General features: G+C 46.1%; 1 protein-coding gene across 3 annotated transcripts in view; it reads left to right on the top strand.

The window, feature by feature from the left end:
- The first annotated feature begins 1,956 nt into the window (after positions 1 to 1,956).
- The window catches only part of LOC120889633 (palmitoyltransferase ZDHHC19-like), a 28,148-nt gene continuing 15,290 nt past the window's right edge, over positions 1,957 to 14,814 (top strand). Inside the window, exons 1-3 of one of the 3 annotated variants that reach the window (XM_078038663.1) lie at positions 1,957 to 2,043; positions 13,711 to 13,832; positions 14,342 to 14,481. In XM_078038663.1, coding sequence (XP_077894789.1) covers positions 1,991 to 2,043; positions 13,711 to 13,832; positions 14,342 to 14,481 — 315 coding nt within the window. In that variant the 5' untranslated portion in view covers positions 1,957 to 1,990. The other 2 variants (XM_078038662.1, XR_013434543.1) reach the window with 2 other exon arrangements.

The raw sequence follows: 14,814 nt of genomic DNA, 5'->3' as shown, positions 1-14,814 counted from the left end.
TTAACATATTTTCACACATTCATCTTATGAATACAGATATTTCCCAGTATACATGTCCATTCTTTAACCGTAATCCTAACTCAAACCAAAATTTTTTATTATCTTTACATTACCTTTTTATCTAAATCCAGTTTGACTGGAATCCATGTAGTCCAATAAATTTTAAATTGTATTTTGACTTCTATTTTAATTGTTTAATGATAAATCTGCATCTATACTAATATATGTAATTTATAGGTTATATCCTCACATCCACTTATATACAACATGTATAATCACATTACTTATATTGTATTCTTCTCTGTGTCATAACATGTATGTTTATATATGTTTTGGTACATTTTTAATGTAAATTCTTAGGACTGTTCATATTTTCACATACACATGTTAATCTTTAACCCTACCACTAACTCAAACCAAAATTTCATATTAACCCTAACCTTACCTCTACATGTTAACCAATTTTACATAAATCCATGTGACCAGGTGTATATGTGCCTGTGAGTGCTAGCTGTGCTTACTGGTTCAGATATGTACGTGTGTGTATATGTATATATACATATATATGTCTGACAGGAGACCTCAGCAGTCTTGTGCAGCCAGGCAATTGCATCATCACTACCAGGTCCCTGGATTGGCACCGGCAGGTTTCCATGTTTGGCCAGAATTATTTAGTGCTGAGCACCGCATTGGCCAGAACTCCAGTCCTCCCAGAAGTTGAAGCCAGGAGGGCTGTGAGAACTACCTTGGCTCCAAACAGCAAAAGTTGTGCATGGACCCCAACCTCAAGCGCTACTGCAGGGGAGCGGGGGTACGATACAACATTCCTGCACTGCCTTCTACACTGTGGCCCAGACAAGGAACCGGCACCCTACACCACCTCCTGGGCAAGTTCTGCAGCGCCCCCTCCTGCAACACAAGCCATCCTCCCCATCTTCCCGGGAACTCTGCTTCTCGCTCGCCCTCCCTGCACATCATGTGGCCCCACCCCTATATTGTTGGGCACAGCCCTGCCCTCAACTCATAAGTGAATGCATGATGCGCACACGCACGAACGCAAGACGCGGTCATGTTCCACGCGCACATGCACGCACACACGCACGCACGCATGCACAGACGCACTGCGAACTACTTCTGTGCAGTGGGTTTCCGGCGGCCTAGAAGTTTCAGGCAGATGGTGGAGAAGCACGTATCTTCAAGTAGCTGAGGACCTACCTTTGCAAGGCTGCCTGGCCTGCTCTGCTCCTGGCCAAGAAGCTTTGTCGCCCTCTGGGATGAAGTCCCTTCCAGCTTTCAACTTTGCGGTTCCTGGTGAGAATGTGAGGCCTCCCACAAAGGCAGCCTGGCACTCACCACTGTGCTCCTGTTGGACATTGTGAATCCCAGTGGAGAGCCTCAGGTAGAGAGGGCACCAGCGTGTCCAGCAGTTCGTGGGGTGTAGCACTGGCTGGGGCGGTGTCATGGGACCAGAGCTGGGTAAGTAATGCATGGGGAGGAGGCAAAGTGTGTCTCTCTCCCTGTAAGGTGGTTCATGGATGTGCGGACCCTGCTGAGTCCTGTTTGGGATAGGAACCTTGCTGGATAGTTCTTAGGGAACCAGAAGCAGGGTGGGATAGGAGGTGGGAGGGGTAGAGGTGGGTGATGTAGGAGCTCCGTGGGGTAGGAGCTGGGTGGGATAGTGCAGGGGAGGGTGTGCTCTGTGCTATCCATGGGAGGCAGTAACTGAAGGGGTGACCATGCTGAGGCTTGTGGGGGAAGGGTCCTGGCTGGAGATCTTAGGGGACCCGAGCTGGGTGGGGTAGTGTCTGGGGAGAAGGTGCACTGTGCCTGTTGCTGCTAGGCATTACCTTGTAACATTCCTGGGCAAAACCCCACCCTCAACACACAGACGAGTGCATGAGGCACACAAGCTTGGGCGGGCATATTGCAAGCTGTTTCTGTGCTCTGAGTTTCCAGGCATCCAGAAGTGGCCACTAGACAGTGGAGAAGCATGTTCCTCAAGTACCTGAGATCCTTCCTGCTGAACCTGGGAGCAGAGCCAAGGTAGGGAGACCTCCAGTGTCATCAGCAATGTGTGGTGTATGGCCCTGGCTGGAGAGGTGTTGGGGGACCAGACTGGATGGGGTAGGTGCTAGGTGTGGTAGTGTGTGAGGAGGGGGCACGCTGTTTCTGTAAAGTGGTGCCTGGAGAGGAAGCTCATGCTGAGGCCTTTGGGGGCACTGCCCTGGCTGAAGAGGCTTCAGGGGAACGGAGCTGGGTGAGGTAGTTGGTAGGGAGGGGCACACTGTGTTTGTACCTGTGAGGAGATGCCTGGAGGGGGCGCTCTTGCTGAGGCCTGTGGGTACAAGGCCCTCACTGGGGAGGTGTTAGGGCACCAGGAACTGGATGGGGTAGTACATGGGGAGGGTACTTGCTGTGCCTGTCACTGCAATGCAGTGCCTACAGTGGATGCTTGTGCTGAGGCCTGGGGGGTGCAGTCCTGGCTGGAGAGTTATTGGGAGACCAGAGCTGAATGGGGTGGAGCTTGGTGGGGTAGGAACTTTTGTGGGGAGAGGTGCACTGTGCCTGTTCTTGCTAGGGGTTAGCTAGAGGGGGCAGTTTTCCTGAGGCTTGTAGGGGCACAACCCTGGCTGGAAGGTCTTAGGGGACCAGAGCTGGGTGAGGTAGTACCTTGGGAGGGCTGAACTGTTTCTATAACTGTGAAGTAGGGCCTGGGAACATCCCAGCACATATCCCCGCCCTTGACACACATGTGCATGCAGTTTGCACACATTCACTGATTCATGCAGGAACTTATTCCAAACTTCATCTGCACAGTGGATTTCTGGGCAGCCTAAAAGTATACTGCAGATTGTGGAGAAGCTCGGGCCTTCAAATCACAGAGATCCTTTCTACTGATGGCTGCCTGGGCTGCTCCAGTCTTGCCCCTAGACTATGTCACCCTCTGGGAAGGTGTTCTTGCCATCCTTTCTCATTTATGCTTCCTGGTGAGGATGTTGGGCCTCCCACAGGGGCAGCATGGCCCTCACCACCACCTCCTGTTGGTCTTTGTGGACTTATGAGGACAGTCTCAGGTAGGGAGGACTCCAGTGTCCCCAGTGGTATGTGGCATATGGCCCTGGGTGGAGAGGTTTTAGGGGACCAGAGCTGGGTGGTGAAGGAGTTTGGTGGGTAATGTGTGGTGATGGGGCACACTGTGCCTGTCTCTGCGAGGCAGTTACTTGAGGGGGCGCTCATGCTGAGGTCTGGAGGGGGCGCGCAGCCCTGGCTGGAGAGGCATTGGGGATTGGAGCTAGATGAGTTAGAGCTGGGTGGGGTAGTGTGTGTGGAGGGGGCATGCTGTGCTGGCCCCTTGAGCGGGGCCTCTTTCTGAGGCCTGCGGGGGTTGGACCCTTGCAGGAGAGGTGTCCTGGGACCAGAGGCTAGGTGGGGTAGGGTGTGGGGAGGGGACACTCAGTGCCTGTGGCTGCAAGGTGATGACTGGAGCAGACACAGGTGGTGAGGCCTCTGGAGGCGCCACCCTGGCTGGAGAGGTGCAGAGGGACTGGCAGCTATGTGGGGTAGTGGCTGCCTGCTCTGAGTGAGTGCCTGGAGGGGGCATTAGTGCTAAGGCCTGTTGAGGTGGGGAAGTGTGGCATAGGAGTTAGTGTGCTGTTCCTGGGTGCTCTTGAGCTGAGTGGGTGTGGCAGAGGTTGCAGGGCAGTGGGGCAGAGGCACTTGGGTGCTGTTCCTGGGTGCTCCTGGAGGCAGCTGAGTTTGTGTGGTAGAGGTTTTAGGGCTGATACCTGGCTTCAATAGTGGGGCCTTGTTGGGGGAGTAAGTGTGAAGGGAAACTTTGGTTGGGGGCTAACCTGAATGGGGGGATGTTGAAGGGAGAAAGAGGAACACCTGGTTTAAATGGGAGTATGCATGTATCATTTTTAAAGTTGTGCATATGGTGTATCATTTTAAAAGCTGTGTTCTAAACTTTATCTGCCAGTGTTTTCTTTTGTTTGTCCCCCCAAAAGAGTAAATTACAAGTTTTCAGTGTAAGTCTATTCTCTACATTCTGTACATATAATTTATATGTTTTTCTTGTACCTTTTATTTTATTACAATTAGGTGATTTGTAATGATTCATTGTTTATATATCAATGACTTTCATATTTTAAATCAATCATTTTTATGGAAACCATTTTTGTAAGTCCTCATTTACTTTGCTTTTTAGTTCACTATTTCCCAGTAAGTACAATTACTCATCCATTGGCATTTCCCTTTTTGCTGTGCAAAGTATTTCATTCTGAAATACTTTGATGTGTATTTTGTCCAGTGTGTCTTACTCAAGCTTCATGGAAATTTAATTATCAGTTGTTTTTGTCTGATATTCTTAACTTCCACTCATTTACTGGCATATGTCATCACTTTGTTCTTCTTTAAAACTGAGTAATATTCCATTGTGCATATTGACCACATTTTCTTTATCTGTTCGTCTGTTGAAGGACACCTAGGTTGGTTCCATAGTAAAACTCTTGTGAGTTGAGCTACTTTATAGCATTGATGTGGCTGCATCACTGTAGTATGCTGATTTTAAGTCTATTGGAAATAGACTGAGAAGTGGGATAGCTGGGTCAAATGGTGGTTTCATTCCAAGTTTTCTGAGGAATCTCCATACTGCTTTCCATGATGATTACATCAATTTGCAGTCCAACCAGCAATCTATGAGTGTGTCTTTTCCCCCACATCCTCACCAACATTTATTTTTGCATATGCAGTAAGTTAGGAGAAACCAGAATGACAACACTTTACCTTCTCAATCAAACAGCATCATGCTAACTGAATGATCAAAGTTCAACATTAACTGTACTTGACAACAGATGTTAAGTTTCCCACCCCCTACTCCATGAAATAAGTATCATCTGTCCAATTCTTGTAGAAAATGTTTTGCCTAAAACAGATCATGAGGAGGCAATCAGAAACATTCAAATTCTGCAAAACAACTGTTCAGGACACTTCCACAATGTCGGTGCTGTATAAAAAATATCAGAAAACCATTATAGATTACAGGATTCTAAAGAAAAATGACAACAAAATGCAACATGTGATCCTTGATCATATCCTGTATATTTAAAAAATCCAGCTATAATGGATTTAGAAAAATTTGAATATGGAATATATACCTTGATAGTAGTTTCATATCAATATCCTCAAAGTGATATTAGTATGGTGGTACAAGAAAATTTTCCTATACATACCAAAATATTAAAATTGATGAATTTAGCTGAATACATATTGGTGTCATGCTAATCTTCATTTTTGCTTAACCTCATTTACATATAGAAAAGTATACAGATTATGGTGCACATCATTTTACTGTTCTTGAAACTTTCCTATAGGATTGAACATTTTAAAATAGCATTTTAATGGGAAAAAAGCAGTGTTAGACAAAGTTCTACATAGTCTGAGTTAGTTGCACCTACCTAAGCACACAGATTCTAAAACTAACTTTGCTTCTACCAGATGGCTCTTCTACTTGGGGCAGTGCTCTGAGGTCAAGGTAAATTGCTTTGCCTCTTACTAGCCCTTGCCTCAAGCCTCAAAAATCTCTGGGAACTAAAACAGTGAAACATCACAGGTCCACTATGTCTTGTGGAAGCTTTGTACCACAGACAGAATTCTCCATAGCCAAGGAGAAGAGTTACACCTAGGATTGTTTAACACATGGAGATTTTCTTAGCCAGGTGTGTGTCCCTCCTGCACCCCACTGCCCTACCTGAGGGACAGGGCTGGCAAATTTGCAGAAGTCAGGGAGGTCAAAAGCAATCCTGATTTCTTCCTTTTGAAAATTCACATGTTGGAAGTTTTCTGGTGGGCTGAGATGACCAAGTGTGGGGTCAGCTGGCAGGAAAGCACTCCAAGTAGCTCCTTCCACCTCCCTACAAGCTCCCATGGAGAGGCCAGGAGAAGCAGCATATGCAGTCAGAAAACAAAAGGACCCCAGTCTTCCCCAAGTGTGGGCTCCCTGCACTGGTTGGTGTGAAAGACTGAGGGGAAGCAGGGAGTCTCCTCAGGCAGGACCCTATGGATTTCTTCCTTCCCCTCTTTTGCCAGCACCAAGCTCCTAAAGGCAAAGAGAGCTGGAGAGAATTCTTGGGCAAACCCAGTGGGAAGTCCTGAAGGAAACAACATTTCCTGTGAACTTGCTTGTGGGGTGGCACAGTGATTAGTTAGAACTTTACAAACAGATGTGGGCATATTTGTCTTCCAAGCTGGTAAAGCAAGTTTTAGTGTAGCAGGGCTCAAAGTCATTTTCAAAGTCAAATGTTATCAGTCTATTCCCCATTTGCTAATCATACACCCATGCACTCAGAGCAAGCACATATGTTCAAATGCTCAGTTGCCTGTCTCTCCCCTCTGCCATCTCTCCATGCTTTGCCTTCCTCCCAGGTGCACAGGCTGTGGAAGTACTGACTGTGCCCAGTGAAAGACAGGAAGACGAGTCTCAAAGAACCTGGAGCTTGCTCTAATAACTTGGCTTCTCCTTCAAAGAGCCTTCTAAACTCCCTCCACTCCTTTCCTCCCACTCAATGAAGAATAGTAAAGCTCAGATTTTGCATAAAATTCTTGTTCTATTAAAAAAATCTGTCCTCTCTTATTCATAAAGCAATCCAAGAGAAGGATTATGCATTTGATTGAATTGGTTGGTTTTGTATCAGGTCTCTGAGACAGGACAAACATTTTAAGTGAAATCACACATTCAAATTTTGTTTGTATAGTCTAGTTTCACCTGGAAAAGTCAGTATGTTACTAAGAATATTTTCTTCCATCTTCAAAGTGGTGAAGTATTTGGAGGCCAGTACCCAGGGTTGTGAATTCTTCCCTCAATTTCATTATTTCATTGTTTTCATTTGAGCTTCTTTATAGCAATGTAAATATATGTATTTCAACAGTCCATCCCAGACAACATCAAATTGTATAATTTTACTCTTGACAACATCTCTATGGCACTGACTAGAAAGGGTTTATTTACCCTAGGAAGAATATCAATTAAAAATCAAATGTTCTCAAAACTCTTTACACTTATGTTGGAGCTAAATAGCACAAGAGCTACCAGAGATCTTCCTGCTACTAATATCATGGTTTCATGGTAAGACCAGGCACAGTATGAAGAAATAAATTTCAGTAGCAAAGGTAGGTCCCTCTCTAACAATATATATATATATATATTTCAACATAGAAGATAATCCTAGAAGAAGATAATGCCTGCATTCCAGCTATGGTGCTGCCCTGAGCGGCAGAGTGATAGAAGGGGATCTTGTCACTGCCCAAAACTTTTCCCATGCCAGGCTCCATCAAACAGAACCCTGAGGGCAGCATATGTGGCCTGGATGTATCGAAGGACCTTTCAAATGCCCTGGTGCCCACATTGCTCCTCCCACTGCCCACCCAAGGCCTTCCACTGTCCCTGTTGTAACATCTTTGTGGACATGAGTGTTCCACCTCCCTGTCCGCTCACCAACCCATCCCTGGACACCTGGTCAGGACCAGGAAACTCACAGCATAAGTGGGCCACAGGTGGGTATGAGACCATCTTCCCAGTCTGCTAAAAGTGGCTCCCTGCTACTCTTGCTCACTTCCATCTGTTATTGCCTCCAGTTCTGCACCTGTCCTGGGAGGCTGGCCTTGCTTGCACAGGTGCTGACATGCAAAGGGCATCCCCTCTGTGATGAGCCTGGTGGAGTCAGGGGGAGGAAAGGCAGTGACTGTGCCCTCCCCTGGCTTGCTGATACTAGATTCCCAGCCTTTTTTGCTGACTGCTGCCTGGTCCTGGGGATCATTGCATGTCTTGGTCTGGGTGTCCTAGTTGTAGGGTTTCCTGGTTTTGAGTGTGTTTGTCTGATGTGCCCACCCTGCTCGGGTTCACAAGTGCAGATGGCTGGTTGGGCAAGGGTGTTTTTTTCATCCTCATCCAGTATCTGAGAAAACAGAGGCCCAGAGTTTTTATGTCCTGCTCCAAGTGACACCGGGCAGATCTTGTCTCTAAAAATCTCGCTCAGAACAGGTGACCTGATGTGTTATGGGGCTAACTGTGCCCTAACCATGGAAATGCCAGGTTGTCCTTGAGATGAGAACCTGTGTGTAGGGCCAAGAGCAGGCAGCCTAGGGGGCTGAGTTGGGGAAGACCTGAGCATTTGGGGGTGATGGAAGTCAGGTCAGATAGACCCTTGAGGTCTGCCTCCTCTCCCCTAGGAGTTGGACCACCACTGTGGGCAGGTGAGCAACAGCTTGAGGTATCTGAACATCTGGCATTTCCTGCTGCTACTTGTGTCCCTTTGCCTGTACCTGGGTGCCCTTCTGGTGATGTGCATCGTCTTCCTTGTGGCCACCACGGTGATGTCATTATCCTTGGACAAAGCCATGGCTAGCCACACAGTCCCAAGGGCCCACACTGGGAATAGCATTCCTATAGAGTATTTATACATTCACCAATTGAAGGATTGTTCATTGTATCTAGTTTTTCCACAGTGTTTTAGTTTTGTTTTGTTTGTACCAGGGATTGAACCCAGGGGTGCTTAACCACTGAGCTGCATCTCTGATCCATCTGCCCCCTTTATTTTTCTTAAAGGTTTTTTTTCTTTTGAGTCAGGGTCTCATTGAATTGCTTAGAACCTTGCTAATTTGCTGAGGCTGGCTTTGAACTTGCAATCCTTCAGTCTTAGCCTCCCAAGTGGCTAGAACTTAGGCACACGCCACTGTGCCTAGCTAGTTTTTCACAGCTATAAAGAAAGCTGCTACAAACATTGGTGTACAGGCATGTGAACCTAAGTTTTCATTTCTGTTGGGTCAATTCTTAGGGGTGGCATTGCTGAGTCATAAGGTAACTGTAGGTGGAACTCTGTAGAAAATTGCCATTTTTCTTTCAAAATCACTGTACCATTCCTAATTTCTACCAGCAAAGTATGAAAATTCCAGTTGCTCCACATCCTTACCAACATTTCACACTGTCATTTGTTCTTGTTTTGTTTTCTCTTTTTATTGAAGCCTTTCTAATAAATGAGTAGTGGCATCTCATTTAAGCTCCAGGTTATGTTTTCCTAATGAGCAATGATGTTGAGCTTATTTTTATGTCTTCTTGTCCATTGGTAGGTCTTTGGCAAAGTGTTGGCTCCAATCTACTTCTCTTTTAAAAATTATTGTTTTCTTTCCTTACTAAGTTATAAGAGTTGTGTACACTGAGTTGAGATCTATGTTTTCCAAATTTTTCTTGCAATCTGTGGCTTTTCATTCAATTTTCTTCATAGCATCTTCCGAAGAACAGAAGTTCTTAGTGGTGTTGTTTTCCCAGTTCTGGAGATTGAATCGAGGTGCTCTGCCACTGAGTGTTGTTATTTATTCTACTTGGAAAATCATGTCCTCTGTGAGGAACAGTTTTATTTTCTTCTTTCCAACATGTGTGTTTTTATTTCTTTTTCTTCTTAGTGTTGACTAGGAATGATAGGAGTGGGCATCTCTGCCGTGAGATTCCTTTAGTATAGCAATCGCTTGATTAAAGGCTCTTTCAGGGAGACTGGTGGGCAGCATCAGTAGGGGGAGGTGAAGCTGCAGACTCTGAGACAACTGAAAAGACAGAGGATCCTGTCTGCTCATCACCTCCCATCCTTTTATTCAGCACCCCACCACTGCCATATGTGGTTCCCTCCCACCTGTGACTCTTGAGCTTGGCCCTTTTTCCTCAGCCCTGTGGTCTGCCTGTCTTCTCCTCTGTCCAGTTTCACTCCATCATTGAGTTTGCCTGGCAGCCTTTTCCCTTCCTCCATCCTGTGGTTCTTCCAGCCCCAGGTCAGGCCATAGGCCCTTCCTCCTCTGCTCAGAATGAGGCCCTCCATGTCCAGGATCACTATTCTCAAGGGACCTAAATGTGGTCTGCCCTCTGGGATTCCCCAGTCAGGGTTCCTTTCTATTATTGGAAGCACCCACCTCAGGCATTGATCCCATGCTCCAACTTCACTCCCTTTCTACTCTGCCCCCTGACTGCAACTCCTCCTGGAGTCCCTTGCTTGGTGGTTGGTGGCAAGGTCTCTGGAGCCAGACCTCATAAGTCCAAATCACAGCTCTAGAACTAACCAGCAGGGAGACCTTAGGTAACTACTTAGCCCCTGGTCAGTCAACTTCCCTATCTGTAAAACAGAGATTGTGGTATAATTCATGTAAACCACATAGAACAGTGGCTGTACCAGAAAGTGCCCTGTGTGTTGAATACAGACCACAATAAATGTTGGTGGATGAGGATGTGGGGGGAAAGGTACACTCATACACTGCTGGTGGGACTGCAAATTGGTGTAACCAATCTGGAAAGCAGTATGGAGATTCCTTAGAAAACTTTAAATGGAACCACCATTTGACCCAACTATCCCTCTCCTAGGTCTATTCCCAAATGACTTAAAATCAGCATAGTACAGAGACACAGCCACATCCATGTTTATAGAAGCTCAGTTCACAATAACTAAACTGTGGAAACAGCCTGGATGCCCGTGAATAGATGAATGGATAGAGAAACTGTGGTATATATATACCTAATGGAATATTACTACTCAGCATTAAAAGAAAATAAAATTATGTGCAGGTAAATGAATGGAGTTAGAGAATATCATGCTAATTGAAGTAAGCCAATCCTCAAAAACCAAAGGCTGAATGTTCTCTCTGATAAGAAAAAAATGGAGGAACTTTGATGAGGCAAAGGGGAGGCAGAGGTGAGGATGGGGCATGGGGATAGGAAAGATGGTGGAATGAGATGGACATCATTACCCTAAGTACATGTATGAATGCACATATGGTGTGATGCTACATCAGGTACAAGCATAGAAATGTAAAGTTGCGCTACAGTTGTGTACAATGAATTAAAATGCATTGTGCTGTTATATATAACTAATTTAAAAAACCAAAAAACAAACAAGCAAACAAAGAAAACCTAAGGCTAGCATGGTCTGCTACAAAGCTCAATAGACCTGGTATTTATGATTCTAGAACCACTCCTGACCTTTTTCCATGACCCAATGCATGTCATTCCTTTTTGTGCTAAAACAGAAATCGACATAAAATTTGAAGGTAGACTGTGACTCAAACATCATTGCATTCTCAGTAGAAACACAATTGACCAAGAGAAAGCTGAAAAAAAAAATGTTCAACATTACTAATCCTTAGAGAAATGCAAGTTAGAATCATAATGAGATACCCTCCCACACCTATTAGAATGACTATTATCAAAAAGACCAAAGAACCAGCGGCACATGCCTTAATACCAGTAACTCAAGAGGCTGAGGTGGGAGGATTATAAATTCAAGGTAAACCTCAGCAACTTAGTGAGACCTGATCTCAGAATAAAACTTAAAAAGGTCTGCAGTTGTGTATCTGGGTAATGTACCCCTGGGTTCAACTTGAGTATAAATAAAAGAAAAAGAAAGACAAAAGATATTAAGTACTGGTCTGGATGGGGAGAAACTAGAATTCTTGTAGAATGTTTGGTGGAATTTAAATTAGTCTAGTCATTAGGAAAATCAATATGGGAAGTTTCTTTAAAAATCAAAAATAGAGCTCAGTTGGTAGAGTGCTTGCCATGCATGGACAAGGCCCTGGGTTCAATCCCCAGCACCAAAAAAAAAAAAAAAAAAAAAAATTACCCTACAGTCCAGACATCCAACTACTTGGTATATATCCAAAGGAAATGGCATCAGTGTATTAATAGATATCTGCACCCCATGTTCATTGCAGTAATATTCTCAGAACCTAGAAATGGGAAAAGCTGTGTCTATCAGTGGGTGAGTTGATATAAAAAATGTGGTTTAGTAATATAAGGGGACACTATTTAGTCTTTAAATAAAATTAGGAAGTCCTGTCACTTGTGGCATTGAATGAGGGAGGCCAAAGGACATTTTACTGGGGGAAATAAGCCAGGCATAGGACAACTATCACATGATCTCACCTACATGTGGAATCTATAAAAGTTGAACTCATAGAAACAGAGAGCAGAATGGTGACTGCCAGGGGCCCAGGAGTGGCTGGGCTGTGGATGGGGGAGATGCTGGTCCCAGGAAGCCAAATTGCACTTAGATGAGGGGGATGAGTTTAAGGGATCTATTGTACAATAAGATGACTACAGTTAATAATAACATACAACAGAATGAGTACAGTTGATAATGTTATATACACTGGAAAATGACTCAGAGAATAGATTTCAAGGGTTCTCAACACAAAAAAGAATATGAAATAATGTATATGTATACATGTTTCAAAATATGTTTTATGCCATAAATATGTACAAATTATTATCATTATGTTATCATCATCATCATCATCAGGGATTGTACGGAGGGTTGCTTAACCATTGAGTCACGTCCCCAGCCCATTTTATGTTTTATGTTGAGACAGAAGTATGTCATAAAACCCACCCTGGAAGTGAAGGAAACTGGGAAGATATTTAGTTGGTAGCTTGCTACCTCCTCCCCAAAATGGAGCTTTGTTACAACAGAAAGGAAGAAGTGGCACTAGGATAAGCGAGGAGCACTTATGCCTACTTCCATTAGCACTGGGCCTGAAAGGGGGATAACTAACCATCACCAAACTTCTCCCCATAAACCATATGACATGGTCTCTGTATTAGATGCTTTCTGTTGCTCTAACAAAATACCCAAGAATGGGTACTTTATAAAGAGATGAGGTTTATTTAGCACAGAATGCAACATTTGGTAGCCCCTGAGACTGATCTTTGGTGAGAGTGATTACAACATGGTGAATGGCATCATGGTGGGAAGACATGCAAGGGGTCGAGACTGAATGGCCAGAAACTGGGGAGGATGAGTCTTGTTCATTTTATAACACCCCCTCTCACAGGAACTAACAGGGACCCATGAGAAGTTCATTACTCCCTTCCAAGGGCCTCATCCCCAGTGGCCAAATTACCTCCCACTAGGCCCCACCTCTTGCAGGTTCTACCCCCTCAACACTGCCACACCGAGGACCTAGCCTCCAGCCTAAGAACCTTTGGGGGATAAACTACATCCATCCTCACAAGCTCCAACAAAGCCACATTGTAAGAGTAGGATGTCCCCATCCAGAAGTGTGTATGTGAGGCCAGGGGAAGGTTGATATCAGTGGGCACAGGAAGCAGCCAGAGCCCCCATTCCGGAACCTCTCTGATGTCACACTTGTAGTCATGGTACTCTGGGTGCCAAGCCAGGAGAAGGAGCAGTTGGCTCTCATTTGTTTGAGAGCAGGCATCGCAGCATGACTGTATCAAACGATTTATTGTCCCCACCCCGACCCCCAGCCAGATCCTGGCTATTCTCAAGCCTCTGGGCTTATTTCACTGTGGCAGCCCTGGTGTATCTAAGTGCTGTGTTCTTTATATTTCCGTGAGTCTCCGGGCCAGCTGTGGGTTCTCAAAAAGAGACAGAAGGGAAATAGACAGTGAGAGTGCAGAGGCAGGGAGGTGGAGGGAGGCCAAGAGGGGAAGGAGGATATTTAGTGGGAAGCACAGAGATGTGGGGAGCCTGAGGATTTGGGGGGACTGTTGGAGCCTGGTAATGCTGGTGACATTTGGTGGAGGGAATGGGGTCTGTCTCTAGCCTGGATATTCAGATCTGTCCTTAAGGTGTGTGGGTCTGACCTCAGGGGAGCCGGGCCTCATGGGGGCTCCGGGTTGCCCCCGACTAGAACGGAGTCTGCCTCTGATTTCAGAGGCCGAGCACTGGCGCAAAATGGAGAGTGGGCCTACCCAGTGGTCTCCGGACTTCTCTGCCTCCTGAGTTTGTATAGCCTCATTGGCATGAATTTTTCAGACCCAGGAATCTTGCACAGAGGTAAGGCCTCGGACTCCTGGGAGAGGGAGGTGGCACCCCAAGGCTGGTGCCTACAGGGGTCATTTGTAAAGGGCTGACCCCACCTGTGGCCTCAGGATCCCTTCTTACCCTGTCACTATTACTTGGGTCCTGGCACTTCGTTTCCCAAGCCACTGAAGTGTGAAAAACAGAATCCTAGAGGTTTTCCAGTTGCTTTAGAAGGGAGGACGGGCCAAGAGAGGCAGCAGGCTCTTCCAACCACGCAGTTCCCCCTTCCTCCTTCCCATTTCACATCCAACTCCAAGCACTGATCACTATTCCACAGGGGGAGCTCCATGTAGAGCTCCTGTGCTGGACAGCCCTTCTCTCTGACTGCCACCCATCTGAGTGGTCAGCTTGCTCAACAGGGGCTGGGGTTCCCCTGCCCTCCTCCTCCCCACCTTCTTGATGCCCAGTGATGCTATGGGGCTGCCCTGAGCATCAGAGTAATACAAGGGCCTCCTCCATTCCCACACCTCTCTCCCTGCCAGGCGCCTTCAAGCAGGACCCTGAGACTGTATACATGGCACGAGTGAATGGCAGGTTGTACCACATGCCGTGGTGTCCCACGTGTTATTTTCACCGCCTGCCCCGAACCTTCCACTGCAAAAGGTGTGACATCTGTGTGGAGGTGAGTGCTCCTCCTCCCTGTCCACTCACCAACCTATCTCCTTGCACCTGGCCAGGACCAGGAACCTCACATCATGAGTGGCCCGGTGGGGGTATCAGACCATATTCCCAGAGTGCTTCATGTGGCACTCTGGGAACATGGTTCACAAGAGCAGACAGCCAGTAGTGGAAGGGCATTTTTTTCATCCTTTTCCAGTACTTGAGGAAATGGAGGCCCAGAGTTTTCATGTCCTGGTCCACGTGACACCAGGCAGGTCTTGTCTCTAAAGACCTCACTCAAGACAGGTGACTTGATGAGCCATGGGGTCCTAACTGTGCTCTCACTGAGATGGGA

The sequence above is a fragment of the Ictidomys tridecemlineatus genome, chromosome 2 (assembly GCF_052094955.1).
Source record: "Ictidomys tridecemlineatus isolate mIctTri1 chromosome 2, mIctTri1.hap1, whole genome shotgun sequence".
NCBI classification, from domain to species: domain Eukaryota; kingdom Metazoa; phylum Chordata; class Mammalia; order Rodentia; family Sciuridae; genus Ictidomys; species Ictidomys tridecemlineatus.
This window is presented reverse-complemented; position numbering and strand designations above follow the sequence as displayed.